Genomic DNA, 22349 nt, shown 5'->3' on the forward strand with positions numbered 1-22349 from the left:
AGGGGTGTTGAGTGAAAACCATCTGAACAGGTAGCAGGAGAAGGCAATCGGTTGACCTCATCAAGATTTTGTTGTCGATCACCATCTCTATGTTAATGGCTTAGCTCGATCAATCAATCAATCAATCAAAGCATTTATATAGCGCACTACTCACCCAGCGGGTCTCAAGGCGCTAGGGGAGGGGAGTCCGCTACTGCTCGAACAGCCAGGTCTTGAGTTGCTTCCTGAAGGTGAGGTGGTCCTGGGTCAGGCGGAGGTGGGTCGGGAGGGAGTTCCATGTCTTGGCGGCGAGGTAGGAGAAGGACCGTCCCCCTGTGGTGGCTCTTCGGATGCGGGGGACGGCGGCGAGGGCGTGGCCGGTTGATCGAAGCTGGCGTTTGGGAGCGTAGAAGTTGAGGCGGCTGTTGAGGTATCCTGGGCTTTGGTTGTGTAGGGCTTTGTGTGCGTGGGTGAGGAGACGGAAGGTGATTCTCTTGTTGACCGGGAGCCAGTGCAGGTTTCTCAGGTGTCCGGAGATGTGGCTGCGACGGGGGATGTCCAGGATGAGTCGTGCTGAGGCGTTCTGGATCCGCTGGAGTCTCTTCTGGAGTTTGGCGGTGGTTCCGGCGTAGAGGGAGTTGCCGTAGTCCAGACGGCTGGTGACGAGGGCCTGGGTGACCGTCTTCCTGGTCTCGGTGGGGATCCACGGGAAGATCTTACGTAGCATGTGCAGAATGTTGAAGCACGACGAGGAGACGGCGTTGACTTGTCTGGTCATGGAGAGGGAGGAGTCCAGGATGAAGCCCAGGTTGCGTGCGTGGTCTGTTGGTTTGGGTGCGCTGCCTAGGGCGGGGGGCCACCAGGAGTCGTCCCAGGCGGAGGGTGAGGATCCCAGGATGAGGACTTCCGTCTTGTCCGAGTTCAGTTTCAGGCGGCTGTTCTTCATCCATTCGGCTACCTCTTTCATCCCTTCGTGAAGGTTGGCTCTGGCGGTGGCGGGGTCGTTGGTAAGGGAGAGGATCAGCTGGGTGTCGTCGGCGTAGGAGATGATGTTGAGGTTGTGCTGGCGTGCGATGTTTGCAAGGGGGCTCATGTAGACGTTGAAGAGGGTTGGACTGAGCGAGGAGCCTTGAGGAACACCGCAGATGACTTCGGTGGCTTCAGATCTGAACGGTGGGAGGCGGACTCTCTGTGTCCTTCTGGCGAGGAAGGAGATGATCCACTCCTGTGCCTTCTCCTGGATTCCGACGTTGCTGAGTCGCTGCTCTAGTGTACGGTGGCAGACAGTGTCGAAGGCCGCGGAGAGGTCTAGGAGGATGAGGGCTGCTGTTTCTCCGTTGTCAAGCAGGGCTCGGATGTCATCGGTGGCTGCGATCAGGGCGGTCTCGGTGCTGTGGTTGGCCTGGAAGCCAGACTGCGAGAGGTCGAGGGATCCGTTCGTCTCGAGGAAGGCGACCAGCTGCTTGTTGACGGTCTTCTCGATGACTTTTGCAGGGAACGGGAGCAGCGAGATGGGGCGGTAGTTCTTGAGGTCGGTGGGGTCGGCTGATGGCTTCTTTAGTAGAGCGCTGTGTTCGGCGTGCTTCCAGCATCTCCGGGAAGGTAGCGGTGTCGAAGGAGGTGTTGATGATGTCCCGCAGGTGGGGTGCGATGACAGCGTCGGCCTTGTTGAAGACGTGGTGAGGGCAGGGGTCGGTCGGAGATCCGGAGTGGATGGAGTTCATCGTGCGGACGGTGTCTTCGGTGCTGGTCGGGGTCCAGGCGCGGAGGGTGGTGGTGTGGGGCGGTGGTTCGGTCGTGGCGTGCGTCGGTTGAGTGCTGAAACTGTTGTGTATGTCCGCGATCTTGTTGTGGAAGTAGGAGGCGAGGGAGTTGCAGAGGTCTTGCGAAGGGGTGATGTCTATGTTTCCGGCGTTGGGGTTGGAGAGCTCTTTAACGATGTTGAAGAGTTCCTTGCTGTTGTGTGCGTTGTCCAGTCGTTCCTTGAATGCCGTTTTCTTGGTGGCGTGGATAAGTCGGTGGTGTTTTCGGGTGGCGAGCTTGAGGGCAGTCATGTTGTCCGGTGTAGGGTCTCTGCGCCAGGTTCTCTCGAGGGCTCGGCAGTTCTTCTTGGAGCTCTTGAGTTCGTCGGTGAACCATGGGGATTTCTTGCTGCCGGGTCTGCTAGGCGGGGTCCTCAGGGGGGCGAGGTCGTCTGCGCAGTCGCTGATCCACTTCGTGAGGTTGGTGGCCGCTTGGCTGGGGTTCGTTGTGCTGGTGGGTGGGTTCTTGCTCAGGGAAGTCGCGAGCTGGTCGGCTGTGATCTTGTTCCAGCTTCTGCGTGCAACCTGTTGCTGGTGGTGGTGGATCGTGGTCCTTCTGAAGCTGAAGTGGACGCAGCTGTGGTCCGTCCAGTGGAGTCCAGTGGTGTGGCTGAAGGTGATGTCCTTGCTGGATGAGAACACGGGGTCAAGTGTGTGTCCGGCGTAGTGGGTGGGGGTGGTCACTAGCTGCTTGTGTCCGAGGTTTGCGAGGTTGTCCAGCAGGGTGGTGGTGGAAGTTGAGGTCCCCGAGGAGGATGTAGTCAGCGGAGAGGAGGGCGTGAGGGCTGATGAAGTCGGCGATGTCTTCGCTGAATTGTGTGCGTGGTCCCGGGGGTCTGTAGATGAGGGTGCCTCTGAGGGTGGTCTTGGGGTTGATGTGGACCTGGAAGTGCAGGTGCTCGGCGGGTGCGAGGGTGTCGTCGGTGTTGGTCGTGATGCGGATGGTGTTCTTGCGGATGATGGCAATGCCTCCTCCGGTCTGGTTGATGCGGTCCCTACGGATGATCTTGTAGCCGTCTGGGATGGTGATGGCGATGTCGGGCGCTGAAGAGGCGTTCATCCAGGTTTCCGTGAGGAAGGCGACGTCTGGTGAGGTTGTTTCGAGCAGGTTCCAGAGCTCGACGGCGTGTCTGTGGACGGAGCGGGTGTTGATCAGGATGCACTTGAGGTGGCTGCTGCTGTTGCTCGTCTTGGTCTTGGTCGGTGCTGGAGTAGTGCAGGTCCGGATGCAGGTGAACCTGCAGGAGTGGCAGCAGAAGGGTCCGTGAGTGCGTCTCGGTGTGGCTCGGTAGCAACCCGGGGTTCGGCCGGCGTTGAGTGCGTTGAGTTCGGTGGCGTCGTAGGTCCGGCAGGTGGGCTGGTGTCTGCGGGGACCAGGGGTCCTGGCGCTGGGCGCGGTCCAGGCACGGACCGGCACAGACGGGCTTACCTTTGGCGCACCTTCGGCGCTCAGTCGGCGCTCCCGCTGCGCGCGTCCGCTCTGGGGGCGTCATAAATCAGGAGCCGGGAGGGCGGGTCAGCTGGGTGGCGGGAGCGGGGCGGCGAATGGGCTGGTGGTGGGCGGGGTTGCAGGGAGGCAGCGACGGGAAAACGGCACAGACGGGCAGCTCAGCGGCGGCCGGGTCGCTCGGAAGCAGCGGCAGCAGGAAGGCGTCAGGAGCAGGAGGGGTGACCCGGCCTAGTAAAAGGCACAGTGGTCACGATGGAGGGCACTGGGTCTTACTTCTGAGGGCCACCAGCCTGAGGACCAGAGCAAGATATTTTTACGAGAGAGAACCACCTCAGTCTTGCTACAGCTGAGCTTTAGTTAGTAGGTCTTTATCCAATGGACAATTTCTGGCACTCATTTAATTAATTATTTTGGATGCTGGAGGTGTCCTAGATGAGAGAGAGGATGAGCTGTGTGTCGTCAGTGTATGAAATGATGCTGATTCCATGGGCTCAGAGGATGCTGGAGAGCGGGGTCATGTAGACATTGGAGAGCATGGGGCTGAGAGATGAGCCATATGGGACCCTACAGGTCAGATTTGAGGCTGAGGAGGTGTAGAGAGCCAGTTTCACATATTCAAGTGTCACGGAGGCATTGGACGAGGATTGGGTGTGAGACAGTGTCAAGGGCAGAGGATGAGAGCCATGGTGTAGACATTGTCCATGACGTCAATGTGGAAGGATTTCAGGAGTGCAAACTATTACTCCAAGGAGTGCCCTGGTGCTAATGCAGAAGTAGGCTAGCAAGGGGATATAGGGGTCAAAATCAGTTTTGGGGGAAAAGCCATGTTTTTAACTTTTGTTTGGAATAAAAACATAGCTTTAATGCATCTAAGTTCCAGAGGAAGTTTATTCCTTAGAGGGACCATGGAAGGAAAAGGATTTGCTCTGTGTCCTTGCTTTTTTGATACACAGAATTTTGGCTTGACAAAGATTTGCTGAGCACAAACTTCTGGCGGGAGCATAGAACCCGATTATTGCACCTAAGTCATCTTGGGCCGGCCCATGAAAAGCTTTATGGATGAAGAGTAGCATCTTGAAAGTGATCCTCTGCCTGATCGGAAGCCAATGCAGGTCACTAAGAAGCCGAGATACATGATATTCAGAGGCAGGCAGAATATTCTTTGAGCGGCTGCATTCTGAACTGTTGCAAGGATCCTGCTCATACACAGAACTGTGCACAGAGACCTAGGACGTCACTGAATTGTGGTGTACCAGAAACTCACCTCCGTACCTAGAAAAACCACAATCAGCTAGCATCAGTGTCACATTAGCTCTTCGTCCTATAGCAAAGTAACCAATGATTAGACAACCTAGAACATGCGACTTAGGACCATCTCAGGAATGGTGGGAAGTGAGAACACTCTTTGTTATACTCTCATACTAGTCCACAACAGAAGTAAAGAAGAGACACAGTAAGGTTAAAATATTTATTTTAACGACGTGATCTCATGTGCAGTGTTCAAGCCAACATAAGCAGACATATGATTAAAAGTAATATAGTAAGCATGGTTACAATTCCATAAAATACAAAAGGAGAAATCATATTACAATGATGGTGAAAACAGGTCCTATAGCGCCTAGTTTTAACACCCTCCCTATATAGGAACTATGTATCAAAAACTATATAAGGTCTCTTAGGCTAGTTTTGGGGGACCACATTACCTTTCCGCTCAGTAAGAGTAAATTAGATCTGGATCAGCATAGGCTCTCTGCATCCCTGGAAACGGAAATCTTCCAAGTGTCTGAAATCATGGCTAGTGTGTGATAATAAGGACGCCATAATCTTACTTGGCTCACAGCTGTCAAAATGCTGTGTCTAGAAAACGTTACCCGAACATGTCGAAAAACAATTAACATGTTTTGATCCCCTTGACGGCTTTAGCACTCACTGTGCAGACTAGTGGCACGGTGTAAGTCTAGAGATGTTGAAAAAAAACTTTTCTCATGTGTAGACCTTCGTGAAGGCTAACTTACAAAAACAGTTATGCAGTGTCGTGTGCAAAAGCAGCAAAAGGTAAAATGCAGTTTAAACTTCTAATAAGCCATGCTAACATAACATGCACGTAAAGTAATCCCTAGGCCATACTACAGAACCATCTGCAGCCTATCGATCAGATAGTCAGGAAGGTCTAGATACAGTAAAATGATGAGGCAGGTGTCATCATTAGTGGTGAAGATCACAGTCTCAGTGCTGTGATTAGGTCTGAATCTGGATTCAGATGGGTTAAGGAGGTGGTTGCCGTTGCAGCAGTCAACTAGTCATTTGTTGATGTTTTTCCCAGGACTTTCGCCACGTAGGGTAGCAGGGAGATGGGTCCATAGTTCGCCGGGGTCTCCAGATATGCTCAAGATTTTTTCAGTAGTGGTAGGCTGGTGGTGTGTTTCCAGGTGCCCAGGAAGGTGGTAGTGGTCAGAGAGTCATTGAGAATCAGCCTGAGGGTGGTGCAGATGGGCTTGAGTCTTTTGGTGAGGGTAAATTGTGTTAAGAGTCTGAGAGTGCTCCCAAGTGCACAGAGCGCTTGGTGGCTATATTTTGCAGGGGGTTGAGGGTTGGCCAGATGGTCAGGGTAGTTTCTGGTGTGTACTCCTGGGTATGTTGTTGGAGGACTGCAAGGGAGGAAGGGTCAGGTTTGAGTGTTGTTGTACATGATGCTGATCTTGTTGCTGAAGCAGTGAGCTATGAGCAGAGTTTCTGGGAAGGGATGATGGTTGTGGAGCAGGAGACAGGGGAGCTGAATCCTTCACTGTGGAGATGATTTCTTTTGAATTGTTGGTACTATTGTCAATTCAGTCAGTCAAGGCAGAGCGCTTATTAGATTTAAGTTGCTGGTGGCAGCCCCAAAGGACTAACTTTTAGGTTTGTCTGTCGTGCTCGTAGGTGAGTCTGCATCTGCCCTCCAGCTGTTTGCAATGACATTTGAATTGCAGCTTTTCGGTGTACCAACTTACTTCTGGTCTGGTCGGTGAAGTGGTGGTTGGTTTGAGTAGGACCAGGGTCAAAGAGGGTGATATAGTTGTTGAAGCTGGCGATGAATCGGGAGAGGTCGTCTTCATATAATACGAATAATACCAAAAGTACTATTCCAAAAGGACAATACCAAAAACGATGTTGTAAACTCACAAGTAAGGAGTATGTCTTGGCATACGATAACTCCTCGTGGCCATAACAATAAATCGAGCAAATAGGTCCTCAGTATCAACACTTTCGCAACATGGTGAAATCATCTCACGATTCTAGCTGTCTGCCCACACAATTATACACATACTTCCACATTCACTCACTCCCTCTGATTCCCATTTCATTTCCACCTTTTAAAAGTGATGGCAGGATAAGTGTTACGGTTAAGTTAGTCCAAACTAGGGTGGCATAGTGAGCACATGACAGAGGTCCCCGAGTTTCTTGACTTAAAATGCCATTCATTTTCGGAGAGAGGGCATTATTGATTTAGGCCTGAGGGGCTGGTGCTCATTAAAGCCTACATCCCTTAAAATTACGGGTATTCTTTTTTCAGACAGCAAAACAAAATTTAGTGCAATACACTTTAGAGATAAAACACAGCAGAAGCTTGGTGCATATGTATACCTACAGTTATTTTTTCTTCCTGCTCCTCCGCCTTTTGTACATCCATTTCCCACTGCTGAAATAAAGTCAGGAATTGTTGGGAATATTCAGTGTTCAATTTCTGCCTGTAAAGTATTACAAGGCCAATGTTGAAAGGTAAATGATATATATGATAATGCAGTAAATGCATAGAAAGAAAATAATCAAAGCTTTTAACTTACTTTGTCTAAATAATTTAAGTGGATGAACAGCTAAAAAAAAATATTTTTTGAGTAAATATATTTAATTGCATATGGTAAAACATAAATGCATATGCTAAAACTGACTAAAAAGACTGTGCAATTTTCTAGATACATTTTGTATTGCTAAATATTATCTAAAAGATTAAAGTTTTTCTTTGGAATTTGGTCCATAAATTGCGACTGGCAGTCAGTCTCACCCACACCCGCCTGAGATTCTCATTGAATACCTAGTAACCTACACTGCCCTCAGAAATTTCTGGCTTGCCTTTTGCGATTATCGTCTGAGTATTTTGACGCTATAGAATGCTTTTATAGGTGAAAGGCAAAATGCATTTTTGGGCAGGACGTATCACAGACATGTATTTGCAAGCGTCTACAATTCGACCTGGCCAATTCTTTACACTTTTCTGGCTGTGTCAATCCACCAGAGTACAAAGACTATTGTTGCAATTAATCAAATAATTTCTGCCTCATCAAAATTGAAGAGGCAGGAATTCATCTGCTACTCTTTGTGATTAGATGCTAGTGCAAGGAACAGCACACAACCAGCACTGCAGCCACCAAGTTCCATCATTGAAAGAGCTTTGGGGGCCCTGTACTGGCCTGTGAGATTCCCACACCTATGATTCTATGCAAAACCTGCCCCTTTTGGACATCGAAACAGAATGGAAGGTGCACTCAAATAAAGTCAATAGAAAAAGTAAGAACAATAGTTACTTACCTGTAATCTGTGGTTCTCCAGTATTGGTGTCTTTCATAGATTCACATGCCTGAATCATTCCCCGTCGTCGGAGTGGGAGTCCCACAGTACATAAAAAAGCAGTAATATGCCATAATTACATTGCAAATAACACTAATCCCCAACCAGGAAGTAAAGTAGCCCAAGCTACCATAGAAAAAACTTCCACATTCGTGACTATCCTAGTCATTATGTATAGTCCAAAGTCCAGCCAATCAGGCGCCAGCACCCACCAGAACCTTCTCCCCAGAGGCCCAGGCTCTCAGATTTTCTCGCAGGAGTGTAGGTAAAAACCCTTATAGCCTAAAAAGCCTCTATGGGGAGGTTGGCGGGTTGCATGTGAATCTATGAAAGACACCAATACTGGAGAACCACAGATTACAGGTAAGTAACTATTGTTCTTCTCCAGTGTTAGGGGTGTCTTTCACAGATTCACATGCCTGAATCAGAGTAGCTAGCAGTACATATCCTTGCTGGGCAGACGCTAATGAAGCCAAGCTTGTCAGCAAGTAACGCATATAACAATGCACTGTGAAAATACACATATCGTATAAAGCATAACATAATGCAATCATGGAAATATGTGTGAACAGAAACATAAGAAGCGTCTGACAGCAGAAACAAGAAGGTGGGAAACAGAGGCTCACCTTAGTGAAACAGATTCCGTAGAACAGCTCGACCCACAGAAGTATCAGCCTCGCTGAGCGATTCTAGACAGTAATGTCTGGTAAAGGTATGGCGACTAGCCCAGGTAGCCGCTTTGCAGATCTGCTGAAGAGGGACTCCAGCGAATAAGGCCGTAGATGAAGAGACCGCTCTTTTAGAGTGCGCTCTGGGCGCTGACAGTAAAGGTCTCCCAGCCTGTGCATGGCAAAAGGCAATTGCAGCAGAGATCCATCTTGAAATAGTCTGTTTTGAAACTGCCTGCCCCTTACGAACCGCACCGTAGGTAATGAACAACTGGTCAGAAGTGCGTAGAGTAGATGTTCTTTGTAGGTAGAATTTAAGACATCTTTTAATGTCAAGCGAGTGTAACGCTCTTTCCGCAGGTGTTTGCAGGTCTGGAAAGAACGTCTTAAGAACAATAGGTTTGTTGAGATGGAAATCCGAAGGTACTTTCGGAATGTATTTTGGATTTGTGCGAAGTATCACAGAGTCACTTGTGAATTGCAGGAAAGGATGGTGCACAGTGAAAGCTTGGATATCACTAACCCTCCTGGAGGATGTTAAAGCCAAGAGCAGTGATACTTTCCACGAAAGGTACTTCAAGTCGGCCTTGTGGATGGGCTCGAATGGGTGACGCATGAGTTGAGCTAGGACCACATTTAGATGCCACGAAGGAGGCGGACGGCGTACAGGAGGGAACATTCTAAAGAGGCCTCTGAAGAATTGTTGGATAATCCTTGCTGAGTAGAGAGAATTGGTCCCATCCTGTCGATATCTGGATATTGCAGCCAGAAACACCTTTAAGGTAGCATGAGACAGACCTGTTTGTGCTAACTGTAGGAAAAAAGGAAGAATTTCCTCAGGTTTTGCTGAAAAAGGGTGAACCCCTGTTGAACGGCACCAGATGCAGAAGCGCTTCCATTTCATACTATACGTCTTGATGGTAGCAGGCGCTCTAGCCTTGGCCAACACCTCTTTACAGTCCTCCACGATGTTTAGGTGTTCGAACTCACGGTGTTCAGGAGCCAGGCTGCTAATCTCAGAGATGCTTGGTCCGGATGGAAGACTTGTCCTTCCTGAATGCTGAGCAAGTTCGGATTGGATGTAATTGAATTGGCTTGCACTCCGACAGTAGGAGGAGCTCTGTAAACCAATATTGGCGCGGCTATCTGGGCGCAATCAGGATGAGTCGGCAAGGTTCCTTCTTCATCTTCCGCAGAACCCTGGGGACTAGTGGAATCGGTGGGAAAGCGTACGCAAACGCCAGAGACCAATTGATGGAGAACGCATTCCCCAGAGAGTTCTTGTGGGGATGCCAGCTTGCTGTTGGTCCTTGTCGCAAATAGATCTAGGTCTGGCCAACCCCACTGATGAAATATGTGTTCCACTCTCTCCTGGTGAAGCTCCCATTCGTGGGTGGTGACCGTAGTTCTGCTGAGCGCGTCCGCGAGGACGTTTTCTGTCCCCGGAACATGCACTGCTTGCAGATTTACATTGTGGTGAAGAGCCCATGTCCATAAATCCTGCGCCTCTTGAGACAGGAGAAGAGATTGTGTTCCTCCCTGCTTGTTGACGTAGTGCATGCTTGTTGTGTTGTCTGTTCGTATCAACACATTGGCATCCTGAATGATGGCACAAAACGCCTTGAGTGCAAGAAAAATGGCTCTCAGTTCTAAACGGTTGATGTACCACCATTTTTGCTGCGCAGTCCATTTGCCGCTGATCGTGAGGCCCTGTAGATGAGCCCCCCAGCCCTCGAGGGACGCATCTGTAGTGATGGTTAGACTCGGTGCTTCTTGAAGGAACGCGCACCCCTGCCTCAGATGACTCATCTGTGTCCACCAGAGAAGAGATTTCTTCATGAGTGGCGTGATTTGAATGAGGTCCTCGAAAGTGCCCGAAACCTGTTGCCACTGTAAGGTCAGTTCCTCCTGAAGTGGCCTCATTCGGAGCCTGCAATTCGGAAGTAATGGAATACAAGCCGATGTCATCCCTAGAAAAGACTTGTACAGTTGGACTGAAGCTGACTTTCTTTGGATCAGATCTTGTGCTAACCGACTTATTTTCATCTGTCTTTCTTTTGAAACGAAAGCTCTGAGTTTTTGAGTGTCTAGAGTCGCTCCTAAGAAGGCCCTTCTTTGAGACAATTGCATTTGGGATTTGCTGAAGTTGATTGTCAGGCCTAGAGACTGAAATAGGTGCAGACACTGTTGTAGGTGTTGATGAACGGTTTCGTGAGAACTGGCCTTTATAAGGCAGTCGTCTAGGTATGGAGGTGCGCAGCCCCTGGAGCTAAAACTTTCGTAAATACTCTTGGAGCTGACCGTAAACCAAAGGGAAGGACCTTGAATTGGTAGTCCCTGCCAGCCACCCCGAAGCGAAGGAATTTCCTGTGGCGAGGTAGAATGGGGATGTGGAAATATGCATCCTGGAGATCCAAGGTGACCATGCAATCTCCTGCTGCTAGAAGATGTAATATTTCCTGAAGCGACAGCATCCGGAATGTCAATTTCTTTAGATATTTGTTCAGAGCGCGAAGATCGAGGATCGGGCGCCACTCCCCGTTCTTCTTCTTTACCAGGAAGAACCTGGAGTAAAACCCCATTCCTCTCATTTTCTGTGGAACGCTCTTGATCGCTCCTTTTTGTATCATCACCTTGATTTGGGCAAACAGCTCCTTCAGGTGAGCTGGGGGCGGTCCTTTTGGCGGAACGTTTGGAGGGAATTTTTCAAATTCTAGGGTATGGCCCCTGGCCACAATATCCAGGACCCATTTGTCTGTTGTTATTGACTGCCAGTTGGAGTAAAATTTTGATATTCTTCCGCCAAGTTTTTTGTGAAGGTGGAGAATTGGTGGTGGCAGGGAAAAATACTCATTGGCGCTTGTCTTTGCTGCGGTAGTTTGTTTTATCCCTGTTCTGGGTGTAGGTTGATCTTTTCTGCCCATAAGACTGGTAGCGCTGTGTCTGATAGCACTGGTTACCTTGTCTGTATGTGGATTGTTGTTGGTATCCACCTCTATTGGAGGACGTCCCTCGTCCTCTTGCTCCTTGAAAGGGTGCCCAAGGATTTTGCTGTTTCAGTATCCTTTTTAATTGTTTGTAATGCTTCCTCTACTTTGGGACCAAATAAATATTCGCCATCGAATGGCATGTCTAAAACTCTGTTTTGGACTTCTTGCCTAAAAGAAGTTGAAAGTAACCACCCCTGTCTGCGCAGGACAGCAGCTCCTGCTAACTGTCGAAATCCTGTAGATGCGACATCTATAGCTGAATCGATAATCTCTTCAGAGATTCTTTGGCCCTCTTGAAGAATTTGAAGTGCTTCAGCTTCGGATTGCTCAGGGAGGAGATCGATAAAAGGTGCGATGTCAGACCACATTTGGCGGTCGTACCGCCCCAAAATGGCCAATGCATTGGCAGCACGAACAGTTGTAGCAGCCATGGTGGAAACACGCTTTCCGATTGAGTCTAGGCGTCTGCCATCCCTGTACGGCGGTGCTGTAACTGCAGAGGATGGATTTCTGGCCCTCTTCTGGGCAGCCTGGACAATTACTGAGTCAAGTTTTGGATGTCCGATCAGACATGCAGGCGATTTTTCAGGAGCTTTATACTTTTTATCTATGCGTGGCAAGACCGGAGGAATGGAGGCCGGAGTTGACATTACCTTAATCCCTTCTTTCCAGATGAAATCAATGATGGGTATGGTTTTTATCTGTCGTCTGGGCTGATCCTTGAAATCGTACAAGAAACAATCTTGCTCCGTCTGTTCCATCTGTATATGAAAGCGTTTGGTTGCACGCTCCATTAGTAAGGGAAAACTAGCCACATCCACTGAAGGGGAGGCCGACGTAGTCTGAGGAGATGTTGAAGGAGATTGTACTTGATAGTCATCCCACTCCGACAAATCGTCCACTTCTCCTTCTTCCCTTTGGTCTTCATCCTCCGAAGACTGCGGAGCTCCTTCTTGAGTAGGTTGTGATTGTGAAGACGGACACACCGGTGGAAGCACGAGTGGAGGTGCTTCAGAAGTTGGAGTTGTCGGCCCAGTGTGGTAAATAAAATTACCATGCAGTTTTTCCGTATAATTAATGACAGGTAAAAGAATAGCTCAATCAAATGAGAGGCAGAGTCCGTGGTATCTGAGTCATACGGGCTTTATTCGTAATGGCTCGAGCCATGGAAATCAGATCCATCAATACAAGGGTTCGGGAGGGAATATGCAATGATGGCAAAAGATGTCAACGATTTATTAACAGTACACAATATATATAGTAAAACTGTACAATGGTGATGGATACAGTAGGCGTGACAAGAGAAAAGAATAAGATAAGAACACATGTGCGTAGCAAAAAGGCGTGTACAAGGGTGTGCACGGAGGCGTGTGCTGGAAACGTCACAGAAGGTGTCATAAGTGGGTGGGTGCGTAGAGGAGTCTGCAGAGTCAGCAGAAACCTTTGACATGGGTGCGCGCGCAATTAGTATGACGTGTGATTGACGTGGAACTAGGGAAAGCTGGGGCTTGACTTTAGCACTAGTAGAGGAGACAGAAGTCTGGCATGTCAGATCGACCTGTTCCTATAACATATCTGATATCTTGTGTTTGGAGGATGTTTAATCTGAAGTAAAAGGTCTCTCGGGCAGAGGCTATTCTATACTGAATGCATATGTGTCTAAGTGTAATGCGCGGGGCCATGGGCCTACCATGGTAACGGGAGCAATGAATTACATGAAGGAGACAGAAAGGCTTGGCCCTTTGCTCTGCAGCCGGGAATATGTTTTACCTATATCACTAGACTGGAATGTGTTTTCGAGGAGGCTGAACTGATAACTTGAAGGCAAAATACTGTTTTGGCAGGCAGGCCAGGCTGAGCCAGGCACCGCTTCGCTTGGCAGGAAGTAAGGCAGAGGTCAGGGATGCATCTCCATGCTGCAGCTTTCAGAGGCAGAGACAGAAGTGGTTTGAAGGCAGAAATCCGGGACTAGCTCGGCAGAACCAGGAAAAACGTAAAAGTGCACCATGTAAAGACGTTGGCATGGCATGTTTAGAGACTGAATTATCGATCCATTCATGGTGGATCTGGCAGAGGACATGTTAACGTTGGACGCAAATGCATTTGCGTCTTCATATTCGGCCATGGAGGGAAGTTACATGTACTTTAAGCACGTACATGGAGACGTTGGGGTACACGTTAGGGGACATACTTGACCATAAAAATTTCAATTACCTCACCAGAACCTGCTGACTTTGATGGTGGGAACCTCCTATAGTAATCGTCCAACATATATTGTAAGTGGGATAGCAAAGCCATAGGCACTTGAGCAACAGGGTTATCTTTCACTGGTGTCGATACATGAACAGGAGATTGAGAAGCATCATATTCTTCTTCTTGAAGTTTGATATGCAACTCCGATGGGCTAGTTGCTTGTCCAAATGTATTCTGGACCATCTCATCCTCACTTTCTGTGTCCAAAAGTTGGTCAGGCACTTCAGAAGACACCTTTTGAGGTGAAATACGAAGGTGTGAAAACTGCATTGCTGTTTCACGCATTTGCCCCGATGCTTGTTGTGGTGTTAGAAACACTGTCGACGGAGACCAAACCTGTATTGCCGTGCATGATGATAATTGCGGCGTCGACGGAGGATTCCCTTCCGATGGTTTTGTCGTCGACGGTTCCTGTTTCGTCGACGGGACACTCTTCGTCGACGGGACACTCTTCGTCGACGGGATACTCTTCGTCGACGGGACACTCTTCGTCGACGGGGCACTCTTCGTCGACGGGGCACTCTTCGTCGACGGGGCACTCTTCGTCAACGGGGCACTCTTCGTCGACGGGACACTCAACGAAAGCGGCGCCGCTTTTGTTGAGGTTTCAGGAGCATGAACCCTATCACAGGTGCGGCTCCGTTCTTTCGGCTCTTGACACGGGTCATAACTGGACCTTTGGCGGTTGGGCAACGCGAACGACTTCTACACTTTGGAAGACTATAATGTGGGATTAATTATATGCGCCAACGCACCAATATGAGAATCTCTGTGGAAGACGCCACGACCCTACTAAATTGAATGTTACTTTTTCTTGGGGCTGCCACTAGCTTCTGTAACACATTGGATTGCACTACACCAACTGGAACTACTCGAGGTCATCCCCAGTAGGGTGCACTTCTCTCGATTTAAGGCATCTATTTCTGGTCCACCGAACTGGCAACCACTTCCGGTGTAATCCTACTTGGCTTTTGAGTCCAGCCCTTCCTGAAAATTAACTCGACCTGACGAAGTTCCTAAAAGGCAAAAAAAAAGAGGAACGAAACGCGTTGGCTGTGCCTTTGCTTCATGAACACTTTGTTGAATAAAGAAGAAGATATTTAAAATTACTTTTTCTATTGACTTTATTTGAGTGCACCTTCCATTCTGTTTCTTAGCATTTCGATAATTTGTACATCCTACGGCAGCGGATGTTGGAAGAGATTGCACCACCTTAACCTAAGAACTTAATGATCCGTTGTGCTTGACCTGGTCTGCTGCCTTTGGTCTTTTGGTTTTATCCCTTTTGGACAGATTTCACTTTAAAAATAGTCCAGATTGCTTATTTTATCCATCTACTTATTTGCTTATTTTATCCATCTACTTATTGTAACTCTTATCCCCCTCCTTCCCCTTCCTCCCCCCTCTTTATTTTCTTCAATAAATCAAACTTAAAAAAACATAGTCCAGACTAACAATGGCATGGAGTAAATGTTGTGAGACTATTGCAACTGCCTCAAACCACTGGTAGGCAAGGAGGGGGAGCGCCTGTTGGCAGCACTGCTAAATAAAAGTTTCAAATACAGCTGAGACTTGAGGGGTCATTTTAAATGCAATGCAATTTTCTTTTTTATTCTTGCAAAATCTGTCACTTTTCAATGCACGTTTTGCGAGGGAGAAAAACATGGAATACACCTGTTTCCAATAACTTATTTAATGTTATTTCTCATTACATTTTGTAGGTTTATAAATGATCTTTCGTTTTTATCGAGTTAAGTTATTTACTTCTATCAATGCCCAAACAGAAATTCATCTTTATGCCAACCGTAGTTGAGTTCACCTTATAGAAAGTGAGTAACCACTCCCAAGGTAGAGAGAGAGCTGCTTAGTTTTGAAGAAAGGAAGGCGGACATATGTATACTGAAAGAATTCCCCTCTGCATGATGAAAGGACTGACTCCCTATTTGTCCCGAATCCCTGGACCTAAACACCTTCTCTGAGAGATAAGGAAGACAGCCCTTTCGTAACCTCTCATGAACAAGAGGGAGAGTCTTTAACTGAGATTGAGGATGCACTGAAGGTCTAACAGGCAGAAGGAGATGTGTTCGCCACGAGAACCAGCAAGAAGACAGATGACTGTATTTGTATCTGTCTCTATATGATTAAAAGTGGGGAAACACCTTTTCCCACTTGAACCCGTGGTCGGAGGTCCAAGAAGCATTTCAGTGAAGAACCTCTGGGGAAGGAATCCCTGCAACTGAAACCCTGGGCTGGAGTATGCAAAACCAGTCTGGGAACCTAGACATTAATTCATCAGCAATCTCTCAACAAGAACATTGCTGCTAGTTAAGGAAAGATATCAAAGATGTCAAATAAATTCAGTCATTATTTTGTGTCATAATTTAAATTTTTCCAAGAAGAGTGGTCAAGAGGGAAATCATTTTTCAGTCATCAACTTATTAGCAGTCAGTATGCTGGATTATACACAACAACAACACCCGAGAAGTCTGAAATACGTCATATTACAAAGAGACCAAAAGTCATTTGCTATCATGCAGGATGATATCCGGCATCTAGATCGGGAAGAAGCTCTCTGCTCCTCAAGTATTTATTGGTCTTCCCTGAAGGACCTATGCAGTATTGCTTTGGTAATAGGTATAGGCTGCACTTTAAAAGGCACCGGAATCAGCTCCAAAAATCACCTGGTTGGAGTAAGTCACCCAGAGGTGGCCATAGCACCGAGCAATGTCAACTGGTGAAGGACTCGGCCTATAAAACGATGTTGGAGGAGTTCCAACAGAAACTGAGGTGACCAATGGTGTCAGGAAAGTCCCACCGGCAGTACTCTCAAGAGAACCCCAAAATGTCACACGGGGCTGCCAGGAGGTGGCACACATATAAATAGTTCCTTCATGTATGAAGAAAGTTGCATTGGCTCTCAGTGCCTGAAACTCAGGGTAAGTCTGAAGCGTTGTAGGTACAGCACAGGTAAAGCAGCACCAGACCAGGACTCCATCGGTAGAGGGTCGTCATTCGCCCCATGAAAGCTCATTGTCCTACTTGAAAAAAGCATGGGAAAAACGGGGTTCACAACCCCTCGCACCTCCCAAGCTTCAGTTTCTTCCACAGCTCTTGCTGTGTGCACCTAATAGTTGCTAGTATATGCACATGGCAAGAGATGTAAAAATGGGCACAGTCAGACTCGATTCTCCCTCTGCTAAACTGTTTTTCTTCATGTGGAAGAACTGAAGGACACAGGAGCTGAGCAGGATTCCTCCCTTCCTCCATCGAAGGTTCCAGTGTCAGTGACAGGAAGAGAGAGGGGGAACCCCTCTTCCTCCTTCTTCACCCTCTAATTCTCTCATTACACTGCACAATTCACATACCCTGTGGAGAGGCAGGGGTTGGGGAGGGGGGAGGTCAGAGGGTGTTGATTAGGACACTGTCAAGTTCACAAGATCACTACCACTGTTTGTAGCCTGCTGTTGTTCTATTGCCTTCAGTGGAGCTGTCAACTTTCCAATGTTCTAATAAGTTGGTAAATACTCACAAACCTGATTGTGGCTATTCACCAACCACTTGCAGGTAGAATCCTCGACTGTAAACAAGAAATGAGTTACTTACACGCAAATGCAGTTCTCCAGCCTTGGTAACTTTAACATATTCACATGCCTGAATCATTCCCTGTCGTCAGGTTGAGATTCCCAGCCTGATGACAGGGAATGGTTGAAGCATTTGTATACATGAAAGATTCAATGATGGAGAAGAAATGAGTTACTTACATGTAACTCCAGTTCTCCAGCTTTGGTATCTTTCATATATTCACATGCTAGAATCATTCCCTGTTGTAGGACTGGGAATCTCCGTTATTCTTAAGTAGTAGTAAACAGTGGTGCAATGGCTATATGCCTACACACTAGTGCTTGTTTAGTAGCACATACATCATTTAAAACAATCTGAACTTCAACCAATGAGGTGGAAGTTGTAGCCAACCAGCTCAGATTTCAAAGCACAAATCTGAGTAGAGTATAGAATCTTTGAGCCTCTGACAGAAAGGAGGAAGGGTAGCTTATGAACATATGAAAGACACCAACGCTGGAAACTGGAGTTGCATGTAAGTAACGCTTTTTCTCCAGTACTGAATCTTTTATATACTCGCGTGGCTTGAATCAGAATAAAAAGTCGTACATAACAATTATTACCATCATATGAAAGCAGAAGCTAGCTCATCTTCACTGAAACAGATTGTGGAGGAATGCCTGTCCCACTGCTGAGTAGACTTCTGCGTTCACAACCAGGCAGTATTGCTTCGTGAACATGTGCATGGTCTTTCAGGTAGCCACATGGCAATGTCTTGCAGAGGCACACCAGCATGGAGTGCTGCACTTGTCACCATGCTCCTGGTGGAATGCGTTGCCCTGAGTAGATGATTGACCTTGTTGTGGCAAAAGGTGATATAGGCTGACAGTGAACAGCTATTACTTATTTTGCGAGTGGTCGGCCTACTCTTGGATGTGGAAGGATACAAACAGTTGGCCAGAAGAGCAGATGTCTTTCATCTTGTCCATGTAAAACCTGATGCACTTGCGCACATCAATTGTGTGCAATGGCTTTTCAACTGACATAGTGGGACTTGGGGAAAAAGGAGCATAGAATGACAAAGTCATGCAAATGGAAATCAGTAGGGACCTGAGTAAAAATCTAGGATTGACCCGTAAACTGACTTTTTCTTTAGTAAAGCACAGAAAGGGTTCTTTACTAGTGAATACCTTCATCTGCCCTAATCTTCTTGCCAATATAAACACTAGAAGAAGCAATGTCTTCCAAGAGATACACTTTAGGTGTGCTTTGTGGACTGAAGGGAGACAGCATCAGTTGACTCAAGACAGTGCTGAGTTCCCTTACCACTGGAGAGCTCATTACAGGTGGAGAAGATCTAAAGATTCTTTCCATCAACTGTTTCATGATCCTTTGAGGAACCACAGAAGATGAGATTTCACCTTTTCTTCTAAATTTAGATATTGCAGCAGATTGACTCGTACTGATGAGTATTTGAGACCATTCTTGGGTGGGTCCAACAAGTACGGAATATCAGGTTGTATATACCCTACATGGAATACTTGACTTTTGCATAAGGACAAAAACGTTTCCACTAAGTACCTTTGTGGTTGCTGGTGCTTGTGCCTGCGCCAGTATTGTTTGGCATTCGGTTGGCCGATCCACGTAACTGAACTCTAAGTGTTCCGTTACCATGCTAAGTATCAGGCTCACCGATCTGGGTTTCTGATAGAGTTTCTCTCTCATGTGTCTGGAAAGGAGCCTTCAGTGCATTGTCAGCTGTACCACCATAAGTGTAGATAGTTTTAGGAGTTCGCTGCACCAGTACTGGTCTGACCACGTCAGGGGAAAGAGAATCAGGATCGAGTAGTCTGCTTTCGCCTTCCTCAGTACCCAAGGGATCGGGGGAAATGGAGGACAGGCACATGCAAAAACATTGGACCATTTGATCGAAAAAGAATTGCCCATGGTTCCTGATTGCCAACATCTGCCTGTGTAGCAACATAATTTCCTGTTGCTCTGGGTGGTGAACAGATCCAGAGTCGAAAGATCCTGCGTTTGAAAAATGTAATCGACTGGTGGAGCTCCCACTCAGTACAGTCTCACAGTTTTTGACTGAGTGTGTCCACCTTATCATTGCGACACCCTGGTAGATATTCCACGGTGAAACTGACTTGGTGAGAAATAGCCCAGTCCCATAGCAGTTGCACCTCTTTTGAGAGAGTCCAATACCTCATCCAGCTTGGCAATGTATAACAATATTGCTGTATTGTCCACCATGATGAGGACCTCTTGACCTGCCAGTCTCGGAAGAAACGCTTGCAGGTCCAGTCTTATGGCCCAAAGCTCCAGGAAATTGATTTAGAGTGGCAATTCTGCATATGACACATGCCTCTGATTGCCAGTTCCTGCATGTGAATTCCCCAGCCATCCATGGTAACATCTGTTGTTAACACTACCCTGTCTGATGAAGGATGGAAAGTGAGGCCTGCATTGAGATTTACTGGAATATCCACTATAACAGCGCTCGCTTCAACTGTCTTGTGACTTGGACTGTGGGGTCCAATTCATGTTAGACAGGTCTCATTTGAAGTTTAAAAAAGGGTATAATATTAGTGTGTTGGATGATTGCAAAACGTAGGGTGGCACTTCACTGGGGGAGTAAGATTAGTCCCACGAAAGCGGTATGGCCCAAAGATATTGCATATTGCACAACGCAACTGGAACTTTATGCGGAGAAGCTACCAACGGCAACGAGGCCCAATGACTACTGGGGTGCATTGTTGAATTATTTGCATTCAAATGTGGGGAATGGTGGCTATTGAAGTTAGGCGATGTACGCAAGCTGGTATTAATAAAATCAAAGACACTATATACGTACTGTAAAAGCCAAGACTGTTGGCAGATGGCATTATGACGATATCTCTAAATGCAGTGCCAGAACTACAACTGATTAATTGTAATGTGTGCGGGTGTCATGCTGCGGTCATATTAAGCTCATTGAAATGTTATATGTTTGTATGTAACGTTTTTCATTACAAAAATACATTTAAAATATGAATAAAAAAGGGTATAACGCCTGTGGAGGAGAATATCAGTCCCAGCAGAAATTTGTACTGTTTGACTGTAACTGTTTGCCTGGTTTAAAGACTTTTTGCCATGGCCTGAAGCTTCATCGCTCTTTCTGAGGATGAGAATGCCTTTCCCAATTGCCTATCCAATATTGCTCACAAGCACTGATTTTTCTTGCATGTTTTCATAGAGTATTATTTCGGTATTTACAGAGATTGATGCAAAAATTCATAGAATCCTTTGCCTCTTCTCTTGATAGAGCTTTGATAAGTCAGTAATCCAAGTACAGGTATATTTGATGACCCTTTTATCTGAAGAAGGCAGCAACTAGGCACTAGGTAAATATACAGAGCACTAAAAGGAAGCCGAATGGTAGCGCCTGGATTTGGTAGTGCTGCCCTGACACTGAAAAGTAGAGTTATTTTCTGTGGTGGGTGCATCTTGAAGGTCCAGGGAGGTTAGGAAATCTCCTTCCTGGATCATCAGGACCACTTCTGGTAGAGTAACCATACCAAAAGACTGCTTTTTCAGGAACTTGTTTAGTTCCCTGGGGCCAAGAACCAGTCTCTTTTGGCCAGTTTTCTTCTCTATCAATTAGAATCTGGAATAAAATCCCGGGTTTCCCTGGGATCTGGGGACCACCTCTATAGCTCCCTTAGGAGGAGGAAGAGGAGGATTGCCTGTTGTATCCCCCTCAAATGGAGATGATGTTCTTTCTTGGGCGAGCTGGTCTTTGTATGGATTCCAACACATGTCCTGTATGTACAATCAGCCTAATATACTGATGTTATGGACTCCATGAGGGGGCAAAAAGTTATATTCTCGTCCACATGCTATAATTGAGAAGGAAAGACAGCAACAGAGACTCAAGCTCTTGTGTGGTTGTGGCATGATTGAGAGGCTTTCCTGTTCTGTCTGATCGATCTACCATACCCTTGTCTTTTGGTTCTGATTCGACTTATATCCTTGGTCATATGTGATTTGTTGTGGGGGGCATTATGGTCAACCTTGACCTTCATATTGATAGAAACATTCCCTTTAGGCTAGGGATCTGAAGGAGCCACGAAAATTGGCTGAGCCCTGATGCCTGTCTTGATTTTTATAGTGCACTGTCTACATGTTTTCCAAACATAGTAAGTCCATCAAATAGCATATCGACGATCTTTGCTTGGACCTCTGGATGGAAACCTGTAGAACTCAGCCATCTTTGCTTTCTTAAAACAGCTGCACCTGCTAGCTGGCAGAATCCTGCATTTTAGACGTCCACAACGGCATCAATGATAGCTGTAGATGCAAGTGCTCTTTCCTTGACAATTGCCTTCACAGCCTCCTTTTGATCCTCTGGGATGAGTTTCACTAGTGGCAAAATGTTATGCCAAATCTGGTGATCATAACGACTTAATAGGGCTGATAGACTTAATGAATATCGCCACCATCAAACGAATCCTGTGGTCTAAATTATCTATATATCGAATCACTCTGTCCAAAGAAGCAGAGGCTGACGTGATCAGGTTCTTTGAACTTAAAATATGTATCTTGAAGGTCAAGGAAGGGTAAGAAATCTTCTTCCTTGATCCCCAGGACAACTTCTTAAAGCATAACCATACAAAAAGAATCATTTTCAGGAGCTTGTTTAGTTCTCTGAGGCCCAGAATCGGTCTCAATTGGCCAGTTTTCTTCCCAATCAAAAAGAATCTGGAATAAAATCCCAGGTTTACCTGGGATCGGGGGACCAACTCTATAGCTCCCGAGGAGAATTTCCTGCCCCCACCCCCCCCCTTCAAGTGGCGATAATGTTCTATCTTGGACAAGCAAACAAGTGGTCGATGTAAGGATTCCAATGCTTGTCCTCTATGTACAATCTGCCTCACCCCACTGGTCGATGTTATGGAATCCGATGCAGGGCAAAAAGTGAAATTCACTCCCCAAATGCTGAAATTGAGAAGGACAGAGACTTTTTTGTCAAGATCCAAGATTTATTGACTGGCAGCCC

General features: G+C 47.0%; 1 protein-coding gene across 1 annotated transcript in view; it reads right to left on the bottom strand.

The window, feature by feature from the left end:
- The window catches only part of SYCP3 (synaptonemal complex protein 3), a 1370872-nt gene that overhangs the window by 251078 nt on the left and 1097445 nt on the right, over positions 1 to 22349 (bottom strand). Inside the window, exon 8 of the mRNA XM_086919156.1 lies at positions 6860 to 6959. Coding sequence (XP_086775282.1) covers positions 6860 to 6959 — 100 coding nt within the window. The remainder of the gene's footprint in view (positions 1 to 6859; positions 6960 to 22349) is intronic.

This window comes from Lissotriton vulgaris, chromosome 1_1, assembly GCF_964263255.1.
Source record: "Lissotriton vulgaris chromosome 1_1, aLisVul1.2, whole genome shotgun sequence".
Taxonomy (NCBI): domain Eukaryota; kingdom Metazoa; phylum Chordata; class Amphibia; order Caudata; family Salamandridae; genus Lissotriton; species Lissotriton vulgaris.